At 37.5% G+C, this 21,831-nt stretch overlaps 1 protein-coding gene across 6 annotated transcripts in view; it reads right to left on the bottom strand.

The window, feature by feature from the left end:
- Window positions 1-21,831, bottom strand: part of TBC1D4 (TBC1 domain family member 4) — a 198,055-nt gene that overhangs the window by 54,147 nt on the left and 122,077 nt on the right. For all 6 annotated transcript variants that reach the window (XM_055244043.2, XM_055244042.2, XM_055244039.2 and 3 more), the window contains exons 3-7: window positions 20,136-20,225; window positions 16,420-16,524; window positions 9,810-9,942; window positions 2,064-2,155; window positions 1,693-1,803 (exon numbers count right to left, since the gene is read on the bottom strand). In XM_055244043.2, the coding sequence (XP_055100018.1) occupies window positions 1,693-1,803; window positions 2,064-2,155; window positions 9,810-9,942; window positions 16,420-16,524; window positions 20,136-20,225 (531 nt within the window). The remainder of the gene's footprint in view (window positions 1-1,692; window positions 1,804-2,063; window positions 2,156-9,809; window positions 9,943-16,419; window positions 16,525-20,135; window positions 20,226-21,831) is intronic.

The following is a 21,831-nucleotide window of genomic DNA, read 5'->3' as shown; positions in this document are numbered from 1 at the left end:
AACTTAAGGCCCTTCCTCATCTCATTCTGCCTATCATCCCAGCCTTGTTTCCCCCACCTATCCCCAAGAACAATCTCAAAATCAGCACGTAATTCCAGTGCCTGCATGGAGTAAGTTTGGGCACACCACTACATAACTTTATGCTCAATGTTCTTTTTTTTTTGAGATGGATTCTCACTGTCGCCTGGGGAGTGCAATGGCATGACCTCGGCTCACTGCAACCTCCACCTCGCAGGTTCACGTGCTTCTCCTGCCTCAGCCTCCTGAGTAGCTGGGATTACAGGCGCACACCACCGCACCGGCTAATTTTTTTTGTATTTTTAGTAGAGACGGGGTTTCACTATGTTGGCCAGACTCTAAACTCCCGACCTCATGATTCACCAGCCTCAGCCTCCCAAAGTGGGATTACAGGCATGAGCCACCACACCCAGCCCAAAAAGTACAGTTCCTCAACTGTTCTGACAGCAAAGTTTATCTCTCCTAAAATTCCAGCTCCCTCAAAATGTCCTTCCTCTTGAATCTCCTCTTCTCTTACTCTCCACTGCAGCTCCAAAGCAAAGACACAGCTACTTTTGTGCTCACTACAGATTCTTTTTTAAAGCCACTTATTGACTTTATTCTATGTATCTATTGATCTGTTTGCATTCCCCTTTCAAATATTTGAGCTGTTCTCTGGAGAGGACATGATTCATTCATCAGGTTTTTTTGTCACCTTTTTCCATCACATAGTTTAACTCATAGAAGGTTCTCAAGAAATGCTTGTTCTGTGACTAAATGAAGAACTGTGTACTAACAATATGTGATTTGTTCTGAATATAGTGAAATAAACATATAACCTGAATTAGTGTTATCAAGAGTAAATATTTCATAATCCCCTTTGATGTTACGGCTGCTGGTTCTGCTTCTTCTATATGCAGCAGAGGATAAATTTTAAACCACATGCACAAAAATACCATCCCTCAGTTTGCAGCTAGGGTACCATTTACATGATATTACTGCTGTTTCACCATTTGGGCTATCTCCAGTTTTGATGAAATAAAATGTTCATCTGAATTGGAAATAAAATAATAGATTAATATAACTAAAAATAATGTATGTTCATTCTAAATCACGAACATGTACTATTAATGCTTTTTTTTAACCAAAATCCACAAATTCTTTTACATTTTAAGACCATCATTAGTTTAGCTCAATGTGTCAGTGCCTGCTCAAATTCCCTATAAAACGGCCGGGTGCAGTGGCTCATGCCTGTAATCCCAGCACTTTGGGAGGCCGAGGCAGGGGGACCACCTGAAGTTGGGAGTTCGAGACCAGCCTGACTAACATGGAGAAACCCCGTCTCTACTAAAAATACAAAATTAGCCAGATGTGGTGGCGCATGCCTGTAGTCCCAGCTACCCAGGAAGCTGAGGCAGGAGAATCGCTTGAACCTGGGAGGCGGAGGTTGTGGTGAGCCAAGATCGTGCCATTGCACTCCAGCCTGGGCAACAAGTGTGAAACTCCGTCTTTAAAAAAAAAAAAAAAAAAAAAAAACCCTATAAAACTATTAAAATGCTGGGCAGGGGAGCGGGGGGGTAGTGCAGGAAACTCTGATAGGACTTTAGCCCTAAAGAACCTGAGAGTACAAAGGGAAGAATTAACAAAATCCATAAACAACAACAAAAGTAGGTGAAGTAGCAAATATCTTCTCACCGAAGGGCCTTCCCCGATGTGCACGTGTGTCTTCTGCTTGGCTTCACACAGCTGCCTCAGGTGTAAAATCACAAGTTCATTTTCTTCCTGGTCACTGACTGGCTTCATTTTCTGTTCAACAGACAAACCAAAAGAACACTATGGCAACACCGCTTCTCTCCTTTTATTCTGTCTGGCAGACAAACGTAAATAAAGCTAAGAGTTTTAACTTTGCTCAGAAGCAAAAGTAAAATGGCATTCTATTCTATCCAATAGTATTCTAGGTCATGCATCTTTAACTCTAGGCAGCAGAATGAAAACAGGAACGCATAAAAACAGGATCCAATTCTCATTCCTTATGTCTTATTTATGAGACCTACAAATAATGTTACCTGAACTCTTTCAAAGATGTCAGCTTGCTCATTATCTGTCAGTGATGAGAGATGCCTCTGTATTACCAGCTTGGCTCTTGGTGGGTAGAGACCTAAGGAAAATGATGAGGGAAGATATTAAACAGAGTCTAGCAGCAGAGATCCAGGGGCAGAGAATGTATTACACTTAACCTCTTCCCAAGCAGGCTCTGAACTTAAATCTTCTTAAGGAGACGTGTTCCTGCCCATGAGAAACCTTGGAATACTACATCGAAATGATTAAAACTAGATGAAAAACCTTTCCACCAAAATCAACAGCCCCCAGTAGTGATCTTGGCATTAAAATTACTAACAACGAGCCGGGCGCAGTGGCTCACACCTGTAATCCCAACACTTTGGGAGGTGGAGAGGAGTTTTCAGAAACTTTTCCTCTAGTTCTCATTCAGTACTGCACAGTGGTTTAAAACAGGCCGGGTGAGAGTGTGGCCACAGTATGGCAGCACTGTGTGCATTCTGACAAGCATGAAGCAAATTCTAGTTCTTTTAAACCCCGTCTCTAGTAAAAATACAAAAATTAGCCAGCCATGGTGGCGGGAGCCTGTAATCCCAGCTACTCAGGAGGCCGAGGCAGGAGACTCGCTTGAACCCGGGAGGTGGAGGTTGCAGTGAGCCAAGATCGAGCCACTGCACTCCAGCCTGGGCGACAAAGTGAGACTCCATCTCAAAACAATACAACAACAACAAAAATTACTAACAACGAATTTCTAAGCAATACAGAGCACAACCAGATACCACTTTACACTAACAAACAGCCACAGTAGAAACTCACAGATGATTTAACAATAACCTAAGACCTCACATAGAAATAAAAGCTAAAAACTAGCCTTGGCCAAAAATTTTAAGCTTACAACTTGACATTTAAAGAAGAAAGAACAAGTAATAATATTAAAAGGCAAGACTATGGCTTAGACAGAGATCTATTCCCCGATGCAGCTCTTGTTCTGTGAGAATAAAGTTTTAAGGCTAGCATTAGTATTTAGTGAACTTTCAATGTTATTATTTTATCAAGAAATGATTTACTTCTTTATATCATAATATTCATAAACCTATCCCATTCTTACACATAATTTATATTAAGTCCTTGGGAAAATCTTTTTTCACGAAAAGGTTGTTTTTAAATTTTTTTAAAAAAAAGAAAGTTTAATTCATATTTGCAGTAATTCAACAGACCATCCATTTTTAAAGAACAGATTTCTCTTTCTTCAAAACAAGATTCAAAGAAAAAGAGCAGATTTTCATTATAGTTAGGTTCCACTTAGAGTATTGCTACTATATTTTGATTATGAAGAGAATATCTGGGTATATATAATATTTAATAAACCTTATAGGTAGGCTGGCATTTTAAAGTCATTTGTTATTACAAGGCTGCCTTTTCTATCCTTCTCAGGTTATAACTAAATACATTACATGATGTTATGACATAATCTGAATGTTTTCCATGTATTCTTTGTGTTTATTTACAAAGAATAAGACAAAGTAATTGGCCAAAAATACTTATAATTTGTTCCACGAAGTTGCATCACAGAATTTTAAAATAATGTATTACTCTATAAGTACATTGTGCACTTTTCTCATTGTATTCATTTCTAAGAAAATATGAGGTGCCAAGCAACTGAAGTAAACTCATTTAATAGATTTGAGCTACTTTTTAAAATTAAATAACTATCAAGATCTCTACAGATAGTATACAGGAGGATCACCTGAAAATACACATTGTTTTAAAAGATCTAGAATTCGCTTCACACTTGCCAGAAAGCACACAGTACTGCCATACTGCAGTCACATGGCCACCAGGCCTGCTTTAAACCACTGTGTAGTACTGAATGAGAACTAGAGGAAAAGTTTCCAAAAACTCCACTCCACATTTCTTTGTGCAATGTACAGCAAAATTCAGTGTACGTCTTGGCGATCACAGACAGAAAACTAAATTCATTTTGATGGTATGACATCACTGACTATCACAGTTTATTTATTTTATTTTATTTATTTGAGATGGAGTTTTGCTCTTGTTGCCCAGGCTGGAGTGCAATGGTGCAATCACAGCTCACCGCAACCTCCACCTCCAGGTTCAAGCAATTCTCCTGCCTCAGCCTCCCAAGTAGCTGGGATTATAGGCATGCGCCACCACACCCAGCTACTTTTGTGTTTTTAGTAAAGACGGTGTTTCTCCTTGTTGGTCAGGCTGATCAACTCCCGACCTCAGGTGATCCGCCCGCCTCAGCCTCCCAAAGTGCTGGGATTACAGGCATGAGCCAAAGTGCCCAGCTTTATTTTTATTTTATTTTATTATTTTATTTTATTTCATTTTATTTTACTTTATCTTTTGAGATAGAGTTTCACTCTTGTCACCCAGGCTAGAGTGCAATGGCATGATCTCAGCTCACTGCAACCTCTGCCTCCTGGGTTCAAGTGATTCTCGTGCCTCACCCTCCCAAGTAGCTGGGATTACAGGTGCCCACCACCATGACCAGCTAATTTTTGTATTTTTAGTAGAGACAGAGTTTCACCATTTTGGCGAGGCTGGGCCTGAACTGCTGACCTCAGGTGATCCACCTGCCTCGGCATCCCAAAGTGCTGGGATTACAGGCGTTAGCCACCGCGCCCAGCCGCTATCACAATTTATTATTTGCTGGGAAAGTCTCCTTCAGAGGCTTAGACAATATATTATGATAATGATTCACATGATTGTTTTTGTTTTGTTTCCTGTTGTTTATTACTCAAGTGACTAACATGGAAGATAAAAGATTGAAAAGAGGAAAAGAAAAATAAAGAAGGTAGTTATTTGAAGTATGTAACTAAATTCATAAACTAGGAAGTTTCTTTAGTCCTCTATTTTAGTCAAAGAATTGGAATTGGCTGGAGTTTATTTCTTTCAAACTATACATGCTCCCTCTTCCATGAATCTGGGTGGACTTCCTTCCTCCCAGCAACTGGAGTCACTGACTAGTGAATTACTGATACTGAAAGCATGTATATTATCCACTATGCATGTTAATGTAGGAAACCAACATTAGGATAATCGGTCTATCTCGGTGATACTCAGCATCACTTTTCAGATTCACATTCCGAGGTTTGGTCCTTGGGAAACAGCGTTCCCCTTTGATGCCACCCCCTCAATTCACTTTGGTCCACAGAGATGGCTGACTGTTCCTCCTGGGAATAAATGGTAAGAGTGAACACAAGGACAGACAATGAAGGCTCACATACACATACTTATCTACTTTATTTTTATCTTATTTTTGTCATTAAAAATAGAACTCAATGCAGCCAAATGTATTGACCAGAATACTACAATTCTGAATGAGGGAAATAAAATACTATTATCTGGTTCTTTGAAATATCTTTCTCACTAACAATACTTTTATTAATTTGTGTTTATCTAAATGTGATCCTTCCTCCAGCTTTGTACTTTGTACCTAACCATAAAACAAACTTAGAATTCACAGTTATCTTACTTAGATGAAAGTAACTCTTCGGAAAACACACAGATACCAGGAGGCTTCCAGGCCCTGAGGGTCCCTGCCTTTGGATACTCTCTTAGAGAGAAGGTATCCAGGTGCTTTGGAAGCCAATTGTGCAAGTCCAAATCCTGGCTCTGCCCCTTCCAAGCAAAGTGAATACAGCAGTTATTACCCCACTATGGGTCTCAGTGTCTCAGCTGCTTCATGTGTAAATGAGATTCAGTTTTTTTCATATGGATGGAATGGGCTAATACGTGTGAAACACAATAGTGCCTCGCACATGGAGAGACCTACAGAGGATCTGCCTTACTGTTACTACTTTTGTTCTTACTATTAATATCAGAGTACTGTGCTGTCTTACTGCTATCTTTACCCAACATAAAAAGCAGGAAAGAAAAAACCCTATCAGAGAGTGTGATCCAAGGACTTAGGAAAACAACCCTGAGTGACTCACGAGCCCTTCTTTTTATTCCCTTCAGATACATGCATGCCTTGAAGTGCATAAAGCTTAAGTTTCAGAGTCCCTTCGAGATTTGGGGAAGGGCCCTAATAATTCTGAATTCATAATTGTTTATTCCTTTTCTTTTTTCTTTAAAAAAGTATCTAAAACTGGCTGGGCACGGTGGCTCAAGCCTATAATCCTAGCACTTTGGGAGGCCAAGGCAGGTGGATTACCTGAGCTCAGGAGTTTGAGACCAGCCTGGGCAACATGGTGAAACGCCATCTCTACGAAAATACAAAAACAAAGATATCTAAAACCATAAAAACTTCAGGCTCCAGAAAGTCAAGATCCAGCTATACAACTACACGGAGTCCTTTGTATAAGTGATAGCTCCCCTATAGGTTTAGAGCCAGCTTCTGACAAAGACTGCCTACTTTTATGAGAATTTAAAACTTCTGTTTTGTATACCTAATGCCAAATGACGAGTTAATGGGTGCAGCACACCAACACGGCACATGTATACATATGTAACAAACCTGCACATTGTGCACATGTACCCTAAAACTTAAAGTATAATAATAATAAAAAAAACTTCTGTTTTGTAGTAGAAAGTATACTTTAAAACACACCTAGAGTCTGTTCAAATAACTTTAAAAACAGAAATATAAAGTTGTTTCTTTACTCCTATGTTTTTAACTTACCTATATTGAACTAATTTATTTTACAGTGTATGGTTTGAAAAATAAAATTTAAGAAGGAAAATATTACTTATAAACAATGGGGGAAGATGGGCAAGGAATATTTGGAAACTCTCTGCAACTTTTCTGTAAATCTAAAAGTAGATCAAAGTTGTGTGTTTTCTTATATACTAAGTTCTGGGATACACGTGCAGAATGTGCTGGTTTGTTACATAGGTATACGTGTGCCATGGTGGTTTGCTGCACCCATCAACCCGTAATCTACATTAGGTATTTCTCCTAATGCTATCCCTCCCCTAGCCCCCCACCCATCGACAGGCCCCAGTGTGTGATGTTCCCCTCCCTGTGTCTATGTGTTCTCATTGTTCAACTCCCACTTATGAGTGAGAACATGCAGTGTTCGGTTTTCTGTTCCTGTGTTAGTTTGCTGACAGTGATGGTTTCCAGCTTCATCCACGTCCCTGCGAAGGACACGAACTCACCCTTTTTTATGGCTGCATAGCATTCCATGGTGTATATGTGCTACATTTTATTTATCCAGTCTATCACTGATGGGCATTTGGGTTGGTTCCAAGTCTTTGCTAGTGTGGATAGTGCTGCAATAAACACGTGTGCGTGTGTCTTTAGAACAGAATGATTTATAATCCTTTGGGTATATACCCAGTAATGGGATTGCTGGGTCAAATGGTATTTCTGGCTCTAGACCCTTGAGAAATTGCCAGACTATCTTCCTGAAAGTGATGGAGTGTAGATCAAAGTTTTTGAAAAAAAAATTTATGGCATTATACTACGTATTTTTCCATATATACAAATATATGCTGTATATGTTATTAAGCAAATTATTTTTTCACTCAACAATTTTAAGATGCATCCATGTTGACATATAGTTCAAATTCATTCCTATTAATTGCTTCATTATGTGAATATACTACTAATTATGCCATTGATCGACATTTAGATCATTTCCAATTTTCCATTATTTATGAGTAACACAACCTTTTAAATGTCACCTTCTGTACTTATATAAGAGTTTTTCTTATCAAGACATGGAACTTCTAGATAACAGAGTATATGCAATGTTAGGTTAATGAGTTTATATTAACTGTCCCCGAAAAATGGCTGTAGCAATCTACACTCCCATCAGTATTACACAAACGTATTACATAACCACACAATTTCTCCAACAGTTAATCTGATGAGTATCTTATTGTTGTTTCCATTTTCATTTCTCTGACATCCAGTAAGGTTCGGCATCCTTACATTTCCATTCTTGGAACTTTTAATTTCCTTTTCTGAGAAGTATTTTTCAATATGACTTATACAATTTCCTACTACGTGGTTTTATCTTTTTCTTATAGGTTAAAGTTCTTACGAATTCTAGATTCCAATCTGCTCTCTCCTTGTTTGTTGCTGATCATATAACTCCCAAACAGTTACTGTTATGTAAACACTCTAAATTTTCATAAAGTCAAATATGTCAGTGTCTTCTTCTGATTGTTCTTGCATTTCTGTGTCTTAATAAATCTCTCTTCAAGAAGTAAGAATACTCTTCTTGTTTTCTTTTAATGGTTTTAATATTTTGTTTGTTTACACTGAGGACTTTGATCCATCTAGCATGTATTACTAAGCAGGATGAATATAAGCAATCTCTGCCCTTTGGGATGGCTAATTGATCCAACACCATCTCCTGAGTAACTGGCACCCCCGACACACAGATTTACATGCTTCCTTTACCACACAGCTAAGAATGTTCCATTTTTGTAAATGCTTTATGTGTTTGGAAATAATGTACATTCTGCAAAATTATAATTGTTTAAGCCTATTACATTGAAATAGTCTTTGGCTGGGCACAGTGGCTCATGCCTGTAATCTCAGCACCTTGGGAGGCCAGGACAGGAGGATTGCTTGAGACCAAGAGTTTGATACCAGGCTGGCCGACATAGTGAGACCCCATCTCTACAAAAAATTTTTTTTAAAAATTAGCCGGGTGTGGTGGCACACACCTGTCATCCCAATTACTTGGAAGGCTGAGGCAGGAGGATTGCTTGAAGCTGGTAGGTAGAGGCTGCAGTGAGTTGTAATCACACCACTGTACTCCAGCCTGGGCAACAGAGCAAGGCTGTGCCTCAAAACAAACAAACAAACAAAAAAAACCTGTGTTTGATCATATAGTTGTGTAAATATTCAATGAATACTGTTATTCATCACTGATTCTGCCCTGTGCCTATGATTCTGCTGCCTACTGAACAGAAATCATGATTTGCATTTACAGTGTCTAGAGCAATCTCTGCTATGTTTATTAATAATTTGCACTCTTCCAATCTATTATAACACCTGTCATAATGAATTGCATTTATTTGCTAATATACCTGTCTCCCACTCTAGACTGTAAGCTTCTTGGGATTAGTCCATGTATCCCCCAGTGTCTGGTCCAGAGTAGACATTTCACTAGAGTTTATTAAATTGTGTTTTTTGTCTTGTATAGTAGTTTTCAAGCTTTTTTATGTTGTTGTTAGTAAGAGATAATGAAATGAAAAGGAAGTTGAGTCACAGGATCATCTCTTTCTCATGCCCTTCACTCCTTCTCAGAACATATTAAAAAAGAAACTGCTTTATATTATCACCTCTTTTATCTCTGTCATTGACAGATGTCCTTCAAAAGCCAAGCAGCTTCATTAAAGTTCTACATTTTTAGAAAAGGAACTCATCACCAAGTAAAGGACAAAAGCGGAAATATTAAATAAACACTTGACATTCTGTGATGGTTTTGTCTCTCTTCATTCATTCAACCAATATTTGGTCAGTTCCCACCATGTACTTAGCAGAGTCTTAAAAACTGTGGGAAATACAAATACCTTCTTGAGTTTACCTTTAGAAATGAGAGAGAGAGAGACTGTGTGTGTGTGTCTGTGTGTGTGTGTGTGTGTGTGTGTCAAGCACCTAGCAGAGACTGACAGCACACTCACATTTGAGTGGACATGAGAAATGATTCTTTGGGTTCTTGTTTCACATCGAAACAAAGAACTATTCAATGACAACAGGGACTTTCTCATTTCCCAAATGCCAAAGCAAACTTCTCTTTTGCCAAGGCCACGTTAAACTGTACCTTCAATCCTTTCACAGAGCTTATGCAAAGAGTGCATCGGGCAGGCCTCACACAGTTTAATCTGCGTCTTGGCACTCTGCAGGGCAGCCGCTGTACTGAAGGCCTGTTTCAGAGTCAGCATTACCTCATCAACCTACAGGAAGAAACAAAACTTAGGTCTACAAAAGTTGGCTTACATGGCAACATTCAACAGCAATGTGAGCCTTTGTTGATGCTAAATAAAATATAATAGAATTCTGATGACTAGAGAGCTAGCCGAGAGAAAATACTAAGTCTTGGAGTTAGACGTTTCATACATATAATTGAAAGCTGGATGAAATAAGATTATTTCAATGTGTGTAATATAATACCGCTCTGTTAATTTAAATTTAATGCTATTTTCAAATCGCATTGAGGGCTATGCCATCACAGAGAGTTTAATTAGCTAATCCTTCTGTTTAATTATATGCTTTATCAGATAAAGATCCTTTTGGAAGTTTTGTCTGCCACTTATATGAAACAACAAAATAGGTCCAACATTCACTTTGTTAATAGGTATCCTATTTACTTTACTCTTCTGGATTACTTTTAGTGTAAAAGCAAATAAAAAGTGTTAAGTAAAGTTCTGGATAAAACTGAGTTCCATTTAAACAATGGTGGGGAAAGTCTGTGACTAATGCTGGCTTATCCCTGTAACTTCTGATTTATTAATATTATCATTCCACTTCTGATTTGTGACACTAAGAAGGTCTTACATAGAGGCATCTAACAGCTGAGTCTCACCATTAGGCCAGCAGCTTGCAAACTACCAGTTAACTGCTTTTTTGTTCGTCCATGACCCAGTCGAAAAGTTTTAATCTAGCCTTTTTATTTCCTGGATGCTTCTTTGAAACCAACTAACAGCTCATCCCCATGCATTGTTAAACCAATTTTAGGTTGCATCTCCTTTTCTGTAAACAATCACAAATGTACAGTGTAATTTTCCTACACTCTGTAGGACTTACATCAAATTATGAAACTTGCATGACAGAGCCATTGAGCACTAAGGGCCTCATCCGAACTAGCTTTGATATTCAAAACCATTTACCATGCTTGGTAAGCACATTTTTATATTCTTTTTCCCCTTCCCCTATGGCCTGATTTAAGAATAAATTATTATTTAAAGAATGTAATCTACTTCTACATTTCAGTATATGAGGAAACTGAAATAAACAGACTATTCTACTATTTCTGAAAGAAGAGATCAAACACCAAGCAGTCAGTCATTATTCAGTTATGTTTTGTTATATCAGCAACCTTAAGGCTTATGAATTTCTTATCATTCCATTAATAAAAGTAATTTTTGATAAAATATGTTATTTTATACTATAAGCAAAAAGTAATAATTTCTAATTCTTGAAAATAAAAGCACTACATATTTAATACCTTTGCATTTTTATTTCATTTGCCTTGTTATGCATTCAAAAGCTATTTGTGCAGATGTTCCTTTATTTCTACTTTCTTGTTTCTCATTTATTTTAAACACTGAAGGGGTTAGCAATCTACTAGTAATATAAATGGTTTCCATATAAGTTATTCATCATTTAATAATACCGCCTTGTAAAAGATATCTAGTAGAAATATTGAACTTTTGATGTTTTTGCTATTTCTGGGTGAAACAAGAGGTCATGGTGCCTGAAATGTGGCTACCAACTTCTCCCGTACACAAATATTACTAAAAACTTATTTGACTTCTAAAATTATAATACTTTATTTTCTAAAATCTACCACTTTTCCCAAATGACCTATAAATTCTATTATGAGATCAGTGCAACTAAAAGTTCAAATTAGTGTACCATGAATAGCTTAATTATTTTAGTCCAGATACAACAGCAACAAAGTTATAGGTCATGTCAAAAGGTTAAAAGCAAAGGAATGGGCAAAGATAAATCAATCATACACAAACAAAAAGAAAGTACCTATTTTTGGCATTACCACCGGGCAAATTAAATTTCCAACAAAAAGCAGAAGATAGGACAAAGGCCAATTTATGAAATTAGAAGGAAAATCTATAATGCAGACGATGCTCATAAACATTTACACTATACATCAAACTTACATATTTTATAGCATTTGAGAATAAGTCTAAGAATCACAGGATGTGAAGGACTTCAAAGATTATCTAGTCTAATTCTCTGAAAAAAATGTAAATTTTTAAATTATCCAATAAAGAATGGCATCAATCCTATTTTAACAATTCTTAACAACCAGATCTACTTCAATGGCTAATTAACCACCCATGTATTGAAGTGTTCTCCATATTTGTTAGATTTTAAGCCCATTTATCACATTTTATACTACATGTAACTTCTCACATGACAGCTCATATGTCTGAAGCTAAGTCCTATACTTCCTGTCCCTAGGCTGAATGATGCCAATTATGTCCATTTTTCTTAGATGAGAAACTTTCACAGAGTACTGCTCTTTTCTGAAACATCTGCAACTTTACCTCATGATTTAAACATGCAGATTGGAAACCTGAACTTGTCTCTCTACCTGCTATCTTCCCACTTTGCTTGATCCTTAATTGTTACCGATGTAAATTTACAAATATACTCAATATCAGATGTAAGAGAAAGATAACTTCCTAGATTTTGTATCTCATCCCTCTATCAATATGCTAGTATTTCATTTCTAATGAAATACCATGCTTATTTCATTTCTAATGAAATACCATGCTTATTTCATTTCTAATGAAATACCATGCTTATTTCATTTCTAATGAAATACCATGCTTATTTCATTTCTAATGAAATACCATGCTTATTTCATTTCTAATGAAATACCATGCTTATTTCATTCACTATTAACCCCATACAAATTCTGGGTCTTGGGCAGCTGGGTCTTTTTCTTTTTTTTTTTTCCTTTTGGTTATACTTTCCCTAAATATTTTGGTCTGCATCTGTGGAGTTTACTTTTTCTTCATTTGTAAGTAGCAGTCCACCTATACTTTTTTCACACTCTTTAAACCTATTTTAGAGAAAGCACTTTTGAAGAGATAATATTTTCTACAAATCTCAAGGGTTGGTTAAACAAGATTAAGCTGCCCACCAACAACTATTTTAAGAAAGAAAGAAAGAAAAGAGAGGGAGAAGGAAAGAAGAGAGAAGGTTGGGAGAGACAAAGGGAGGAGAAAAGGAAGAATTGATCATCTAAACTTCCAGCATAGCCCCCCACGGCCCGTCAGAACATTACACTGTTTACAAATTCATAGCAATTATTACAAAGAAGCAAAAGAAAATGCTAATTGTGTATTCTTGGTACTCAGAGAAGATAAATCAGCAGGCGTGGTGTTGCAATACATTGTGTTACACAAACCACATCACTCCTAACACTGCTTAGACTGATAATATTTAATTGACTGTTTTGTTTTGGTCTATGTATCAGCTGCTTAAGCTATCCTCTATTATGAAGGAAATTTACATTTAATTTTTCTTGAGGCTTGCAGTTCTGATGCCTCACTATTCAGTTAAGATGCTTACAGATAAAATTAAACATGGTTTGAAAGATCCTAGCATAGGCCTGTTCTCGAGAATAATCATGCCAAACCTCAGATTCTGACACAGCTTCAAGTAGTAGGAAGGCATTCACAGCCAGTCAAGTCTGTTGCCTTAGTCACAGATCACGCTAGGTGGAAAAATGCAGCATGTTCCCAGACTTTCTACTGTGATTCCCTGTTTCCAAAACTCATTCTACATGCATGAGGGCAAAATGAAAACAATGAAAACTAAAAACAAAACCTGTAAAAAAGATTAGAAGTAACAAAGTTTTACATCATTTTCCTTTTAGTGCAAGTTCTCCAGTGATCACAGATTAACCAGTACCTAGAAAATGATTGCCTGAATTTAAGAGTGATGCAGTCATTCAATCACTCAAAATACAAAAGTACCAAGCACCTGCTATCCTAGAACCTCCATGACACAACACATAAAAGAGACAGTCCAAAATCTGTGAAACTCACAATCTAGTAGAGTAGGTGGTTATGCAACAGATAAGTGAGTGTGGGGATTGGCAAGAACTGTTTGAGACCTAGGAATAAAGTATAGTAAGAGAACTAACAGTAGCACAACTAAAGGAGGCAATTCCTACAAAACAGGGGGTCAAGAAAGGCTTTGGTAGGATGTGATATGTAAGCTGGGTCCTGAAAAATATGCAGTAGAAAATAAGGGGAAGGGTACTCAGGATATAGTAGGGCAGAGCCAGGCCTGCTTCACTTCCAAAATTAAAAGCAGTAAAAAAAAGAGATAACTAAAGTATTGCACTCTCCTTGCTTAGTCATAGGCAGATTCTTGAGGCTGACATGGCCTCCTTCCCAGCCAGACAGTATGAAAGGCAGCAAACTCCGGTTCTGGCATCCTCTGACATGGCACACTCCTTACCTCATGCAATGAATGGGGACCTCTGAGTTTCAGCTGTACTACTGTGAGCCACAATGGGCTTTCGGAGAGCTGCAGCCTCTCACTCAAGTCCTTAGGTCCCATGAACTAACCAACACGTGTGGGTTTCAGTAGCAAGCCAAACTAAAAGCAGTATCACACCAACCATCAAAGCAGTCTTTGCGGTCTGACCCAGAGAAGAGCTTGTAAGACGAACGGCATTTGTGAAGCAGGTCATGAAAGGGCATAGCATTCCGGTCTAAGTACAGAATAACATCAGATGAGGCTAGAGAATGAAGTGAGCCCCACTGTGTGCTACACAATATAGATTTTGTCCCTTAACAGTGAGGCATACACCAGGTTCCAAGGAGGAAATCTTGTGAGAAATAAAACTCTAGCATAATGTAGAAAATTAAGAGATGGCAGATTAAGCCAGTGGCAGGACGACTAGTTAGGACACTAACACAAGGGCCCAAGTAAAGAAGATGAATGCCTAGAATCGGGTAGCAAAGAGGAAACGGGAGAGAAATGGAGAAAAGAGACATTCTTATCTTTCAGTCAATAGGATTTGATGAACAACTGCATATAAAATGTGAAAGAGATACATTAGCATTTGTAAGTAGAGAAGTTAGGTAAATGGTACTTCCAAAATAAAACATATGGGGTATATGATAGTTTTTAGAAAGGTAGCAGAACGGGGGATCCAGAACATGATAGAAGGATCAGTCCTAGAGTAGAGGAGGGACACAGAGAAGGAGTGAGGTGTGGGCGTGCAGGGGATGGGTGGGGAGCCGGGCATGTGTGGAATAACATCCTAGGATATCACTTTCTACCAAACTGTTACTCGGTTGGTATTTTCTAGTGTTAGGTCCTCAGTTTTCTTTGGCTTTCTTTCTCTTTCTTCCCCCGAGTGTTTATCCAACCTGCCTTTCACTGTCATTTACACAATGACAATCTCAAATTTCTATCTTAAGTCCTAAATGCAACCTATTTAGCAACAGTCCCTGGATATCAACATGTGGATATTTCATAGGTATGGTTATTTAGAGGGAGAACAAAAGTCAAATGGAACTCTCTAGAATAGTAAGTTTTATATCTTTTAAAGAAAAAGATGAAGGCCGGAGGCTGCTGGTCACAAAGTGCCTTTGAACAAATTCTCTCCTACTTCTTCATTATTTCTAACCTCAGTGTCCACACTGGGAATGTGGAAAGCGAGAGTCGGGCAGGGATAACTGTGATATCCACCAAGGGCCCAAGGACAATGCTGCCTGACTGATTTCTATATGACGAAGTTGTATGTGTTTCCCTGGGAGAAATCCTGGTGGGAGGATCACATGTCTAAGAAAATAATTTTCTGTAAACTTTTCTAAGAATGGTGATGTATATGTCTAAAGGGTTATGTTAAAATGACATGGGGAGATGGCATAGGTGCAAGAATAAGTAAAAACTCTGAGGGGAAAAAAATCCACATATTTCCTAGCCACTCAGATATATGTCCAAGCCTGCCTTACGTATGAACTCCAATTACCTTGAACTCTGCAATACAAAATTTATGGGAATATATCTTTTAATCAGCAATATGGAAAGCAACATCATTTCTCTGCTTTCACAGTTCTACGAATTTCTCCTTCACAGCAATGAAGGGGGGACATAATGCCTTGAACTCAAATTACCTTTAGTTGAGAGTAGGAGAGGGGTAGTGTTAAAGAGAAGAATTGACTTTTAAATGCCAAAGAAGAAAATTAAAGTAAGACCACAAAGTATATGATATTTTAAAAATGAAGAAGGGGCTAATAAAATAAAGGAAGAAAACCAAAATAGCTCTATATTCTGCTGATGTAAGCATTATCTACTCTGCGATGTTATAGCCGTTAAGAAAATAAAAGATCAATGGCCTTCCTTATCTTCTCACATGAGCGGTGAAAAAAGTAACAGCTTTTCTCCTATTATTAGTCTTTTCCTACCTTTTAAAAAGCTCAAGTTTCCATGACTGGGTTTATTAAACCCACGAAAGTATCCAGGCATATAATTTACCATGACAATTTGTTTTTGCTTTTCTACTGCTGTGCTGCTTTGAAGGGGAAAAAACATATTTCTAGACGCCTTCTTCTTTTCCCATAGATAGCCATTTTGCAAGGCTTGGGCTCCTAAGAGACAAGTCTTCTCTTCGACAGATGTATCCGCAGGAGCAAGCAGACAGCAATAACACTACTTACCAGAGATTCGCTGGCACACTGGAATACGTAACAAATATACTGGCTAAGTCCAGGCTCTGGAGACTCCCGGCAGATAAAGCCAAAGTGATCCACATGCTTTATACCCTAGATGGAGGGGAAGAAGTGCAATACAAAATTTATGGGAATATATATCTTTTAATCAACAATATGGAAAGCAACATCAGTTCTTTGCTTTCACAGTTCTATGAATTTCTCCTTCACAGCAATGAAGGGGGGACATAATGCCATAGCAGACTCATGCAGTGGCCTGTTGATACATAAAATAAAAGGTGAGACCAACTCAGACTGTTCTGCTTCTGATAAACATTCTGTGACTCAAGGCCACAGGAGGAAAAATATTGATGGTATGATCCACTGTGTCTTGTAATAAAATGCTACTCCATGTCTGCAAGTAATGGAGTTTTCAATTTACTTCAATTTACTGTCTTCTTAGCACAGCAGTCTGATATTCATCATGAACCCTGTTCTTATCTATCTGAGGCTAAGAATCTGAGAAAAACTAATACTGACAATACTCAAATTAACTGGCATGCAATTCCTTAAAGTATGCATAAAATTATTGGAATGTTTGCCTCTTTATAGACACTCAAGGAGCCACACTTAAAAGACTGATACGTTAAAGAAATTACTGCAGGTGCCAATTATCCACACTGACAAATCATTGTACTTCCTGGACCCAGGCTAAATAACCTCCTTTATATCCCATTAAAAAAAATCATAATCATCTGTGATTTTCATCCAGTCTGAATGTATACATACTGGTAAGTAGACAACACCTTAACAGCAAGCACAGTACTTAGATAAGCCAGGTAGGCAAAAAATTTAAAGTTGTCCTGAAATCACCTAAATCCACGTGAAAAGGAAAAACATGCTTTGAAGTCAGATTTGTGCTAAAGTCTTGATTCAACTAATTGTGAGATATGTGATATTGCACTGGGTTGCTCATAACTATCTCTGAGCATCCATTTCCCGTTATAAAACAGTGGTAACAGCATCTACTGTCAGGAATGTTTGAGATTTAGAACTAAGAAACATAATTCCTAGGATGTTTGATAAATGGTAGCCCCTATTTTGTTATAATAAGATCAATCTATCCAATGGAAATAGAAAAAGGAAATCAATTCTGGTAAAAAGAAAAAGTCAGTACAGAGGAGAGAGGTTGCAATTCTTGAGGTGAAAGTAAGCAATCTGTATGGATATGACATCCATACAGATTAAATTTGCATGGTGACTACCAGCCCCCCCATATGATCTTTAGATACACAACCTCGATTTTCATCTTTCCATTCTCATCTCCTTTCCTCTGGCTTTATCTCCTATAACATTCCCTTCTCACCTCCCCAACTCCAGCCACACTGGCCTCAATTTGGCAAAACTTGTTAGTGACTTAAGAATATCCTTTACTCGCTTAGTACTAAATGGGAAAAATTCACAGGACCTCATTAGCTCAGAGAGTCCTGAGGCAATGGCAATGTTTCCAGGAAAGAAAACCATTCCCATAGTCCCCATGCTTGCCAGGCAAACAGTCTGACAGATTTTGAAGAAAGAAGCATTTGGGATGTGCACTATTAAAAATCAGGCTCTTCCTGAAAACAGCTACATCATATGAGTTCAATTCCATGGAAGGACGTAATAAGAGCAGGGCCAGCCACTCAGTGAGGAGCAGATGGATAACCTGACAATTACCTCGATGAAAGGCGGGGCTTTCCACAAATCTCCCTCCTGCTTCTGTCTATTTCTTTTTCTGAACCAGAATATCAGAATGCAAATCTTGACTTTAAAAAAATACAAAGGAGAAACAAGAAATTGTATCTGAACTTCCAATTTTTGGTTTGGCTAGTTCTTTTTTCTATTTTTTTTTTCTTTTAGCTGCCCAATGAGCATTGTGAGTTTTCTCATGAGGAGGCTTGAGGAGTGTGGGGTGGGAGGCACAGCTTTTGAGGATGCCCCTTGGTGCTCTGGGATAGGAACTGCTTTGGTTCAGACATCACTTTCTCTTTAGTATTTGGCATAAGGCCCACCAGTGTAAAGTGCTCATTCATTCAACATATATTGGACACCTCAGGGTTAAGCTCTGTCTTAGTACATCCGACTCAGATGTCCTACAGAATGACACCACAGCCTTAGACACCTGCCCTCGCAGCACTTACGATCTCCCAGGGACCACCAGTAAACTGATAATTACAAGAATGCTTAGTACTTTTCAGTTAAAATTTCTGTGTCCTTTACGTAGGAATTTAGAAATTTACAATATATTCCTCCTTATTTCAACTGCTGACAAAGTTATCAGAGTAGAAAATTTTTATCTACACAATGTAATTTTATGTCTCCATATAATATAAAGTATATTAAAACAAAATATCAGAAGTGAACTGTTATTAGCTGAGACTGTGGCAAACAAGGTGTACAAAAACTGGCCAGCATGGTGGCTTATGCTTGTAATCCCAGCACTTTGGGAGGCCAAAGCAGGAAGATCTCGAGGCCAGGAGTTCAAGACCAGGCTGGGCAACATAATGAGACCTCGTCTCTACAAAAAATTCAAGAAAATAAAAAAATAACAAGTAGCCAGGCATGGTGGCACATGCCTGTGGTCCCAGCTACTGGAGAGGCTAAGGTGGGAGGATTGCTTGAGCCGGAAAGGTCAAGGCTGTAATGAGCCATGATCACACCACTGCAATCCAGCCTGGGTGACAGAGGAAGACCCTGTCTCCAAAAATAAATAAATAAATAAATAAATAAAAGTACAAAAACTGTCTTGTTAACTTCAAAGGGAAGAATGTCTGAATATCATACCTATAGTAATGCTAACTTCAAATTATCTTTAAAAAGATAGTAAATAAAGAAAACAAGATAGGCCGGCGTGACTTTTCAACATTAAAATATAAGGACCTTGGTAAGATCCAGCTCCTTAAAGGTAAGTCACTAGGCAGAAAAGAAGTGACATTAAAATCTAAGTAAGGACTTTGGCAAGATCCAACTCCTTGAAGGTAAGTTAAGTCACCAGGCAGAAAAGAAGTGAATTCTCAATTCCAGGAAACTCCTAAGAGGTGCATTTTTTAACCTCCCTACATTTACATTTAGATACTCCTTCTATCTGACATCTTCAAAAGTTCTTTTTAATCTTGTAATCTCTTCAATGTCTAATATAATTGTGTACATATTAGGCTGTACTGATTATTTTAAAAAACATTTAAATACACAGTTTGTGAATTAAAAACAAATAAAATAACAAAAATACAAAAATATTTTCAAAATTTAGTATTTACATTAAAATAAGCTGAAACCCTGGTTCTCCTTTTACTACCTACTATGGTATAAAGAGCAAGCATGACTCAGTTATACCCACAAGTCCCACAGGCCAACATTCCAAGGAACTAACTGTGAAGGTATTTTCAAAAGAACTCACCACCACAAAAATTCCATCACTGGAAGGGATTTGATGAAGTAGCATTACAATGAGAAAGAGTTGGCTAAAATGAGGACAAACTGGACAAGGGACCTGGGCAGGATTTTGGTGCTGCCATAGACAAAAACCCAGGAGCCCTTAGTTTAAGACAAATTCCCTTTAAGAATAAAAATTTAAATTTCAAAAAAAATTAAAATTTTAAGGGGGTCAAGCCCAGTTATTTTATTGTTAATTCTGAAACAAGATTGAATTGGTCTCTTCACATACTATGATATACTTTGATACATACCTGAGAACAAGAGGAGATATCTTTAAAATTCTTTTCTAGCACAACTGATTTAGTGTCTGGACTGATAAGGTTAATCTCAAATCGCCCAACCTTAAAAATAAAAGCATTCCAATTAATTTCAATTCATAAGGATCTAACATCTTACTTTATAACCAAATATTAAACTAATAATATAGCTTCAAATGCAATATCCCAGATATATCTATTTCATATGTGCTTAAACATCTAATCCAACCAATATTTTTAACCCCAAATATCAGCTGCCTCAAAAATGTTTCTTTTCTCTGTCAAAAAAAGTATGAAAATTAAATTAGTCTTCAATTATTATAAGATACAAATATTTTTCAGATTAGAAACAACTGTCTTTTTAAAAAATATGCAAACTTTCCTCACTTCATGATTTCTAAAAATAGTAATTAAAAAAAATAAGTTATAATCATACTTTCTTCTAAATGCTCAGCAAAAGGATATATCTGTAATTGGGCTAATGAATTAAAATTTTTGAAAATAAACCATTCAGAAAAATTAACAACAAGAACTGTGACCAGCTAAAAAAAAGAACAAATCTGATAGCCCCAAGAAAAGGGGAAATTCAGTTAACACATCACCAAAGACTAGAGAGGCTTTAATGACATACCTTGAGTTCATTAAAAACAAAACCACCACCAACAAAAAAGAACAAAATATAAACTTCCAGAGGTCAAGGCTGTAGTAGCTGTGATCACACTGCTGCACTCCAGCCTGGATGACAGAGCGAGACCCTGTCTCTTTTTTTTTTTTTAAATCAGGGGTGTGATTTTTTTTTTAATCAAGTAGTAATATATTCAATGCTACTTCTTGCCATCATTTTCGGTTGTTGAAATGGGCATACTGAGCTCAGAAAGCAAATCTGATGCCTTCATGATATGGAGCCACATTTGTGTTCTGCGTGAGGTCACTTCTGCAGGAGAACATCACATTTTCTCCTTAAGGCAAAATGTTTGCAAGTGTTGCCTCTTTACTTTGAATTTACTTTTGAAGATGTACTTGTTCACCTACCAGTGTTTATGAAATCCTGCATTTGGGATGCTTTTTCTATAATAAAATATTATCATTTGTGAAAAAAAGCCTCATGAACTTCTGATAAAGCAAACTTCTGATATTACACACCAGTACTGTTTACCAAAATACTCTGGAATTTCCCTTCTCAGGAAATGTTTAAAATAGGTTTAAAAAAGATAGTCACTCTTTCTCCCCCGCCCCAAGGAAACTCAAATCTTACAAGCTGAGGATTAAAGACTCTCTACAGGGTATTGTTAGGAATTAAGTTATTTTAAGTGGAACCTGACACCTTCTATACCCTGTACAACCTTCAAAAATGTTTAGAATTAAGAATGATCTTTTATACCAATACTACAGCTTGCATCAAATTATTTTAGTATCCAATTATTTTTAGGCCAATGGTGCTTCTTTAACGTCTTTTGGTGTGACAGCATAAATTGGTGTGTCCTCGACTCAAAATACAAATACAAGTCTCTGGAGTTTTTTCTTCTCTAGAAAAAAATTCCCTTGTTTCTCCATGCCAAGTCGCACTCTCTCAGATTCATATCTTTAAAGACTGACTTTCTACAATTTTTTTGTTGTTGTTGAAACGGAATCTCGCTCTGTCGCCCAGGCTCGAGTGCAGGGTGTCAATCTCAGCTCACTAGGACCTCCA

Source organism: Symphalangus syndactylus, chromosome 15 (assembly GCF_028878055.3).
Source record: "Symphalangus syndactylus isolate Jambi chromosome 15, NHGRI_mSymSyn1-v2.1_pri, whole genome shotgun sequence".
Taxonomy (NCBI): Eukaryota; Metazoa; Chordata; class Mammalia; order Primates; family Hylobatidae; genus Symphalangus; species Symphalangus syndactylus.
The sequence above is the reverse complement of the archived record's forward strand: the minus strand, read 5'-3'. Positions and strand labels throughout refer to the sequence as shown.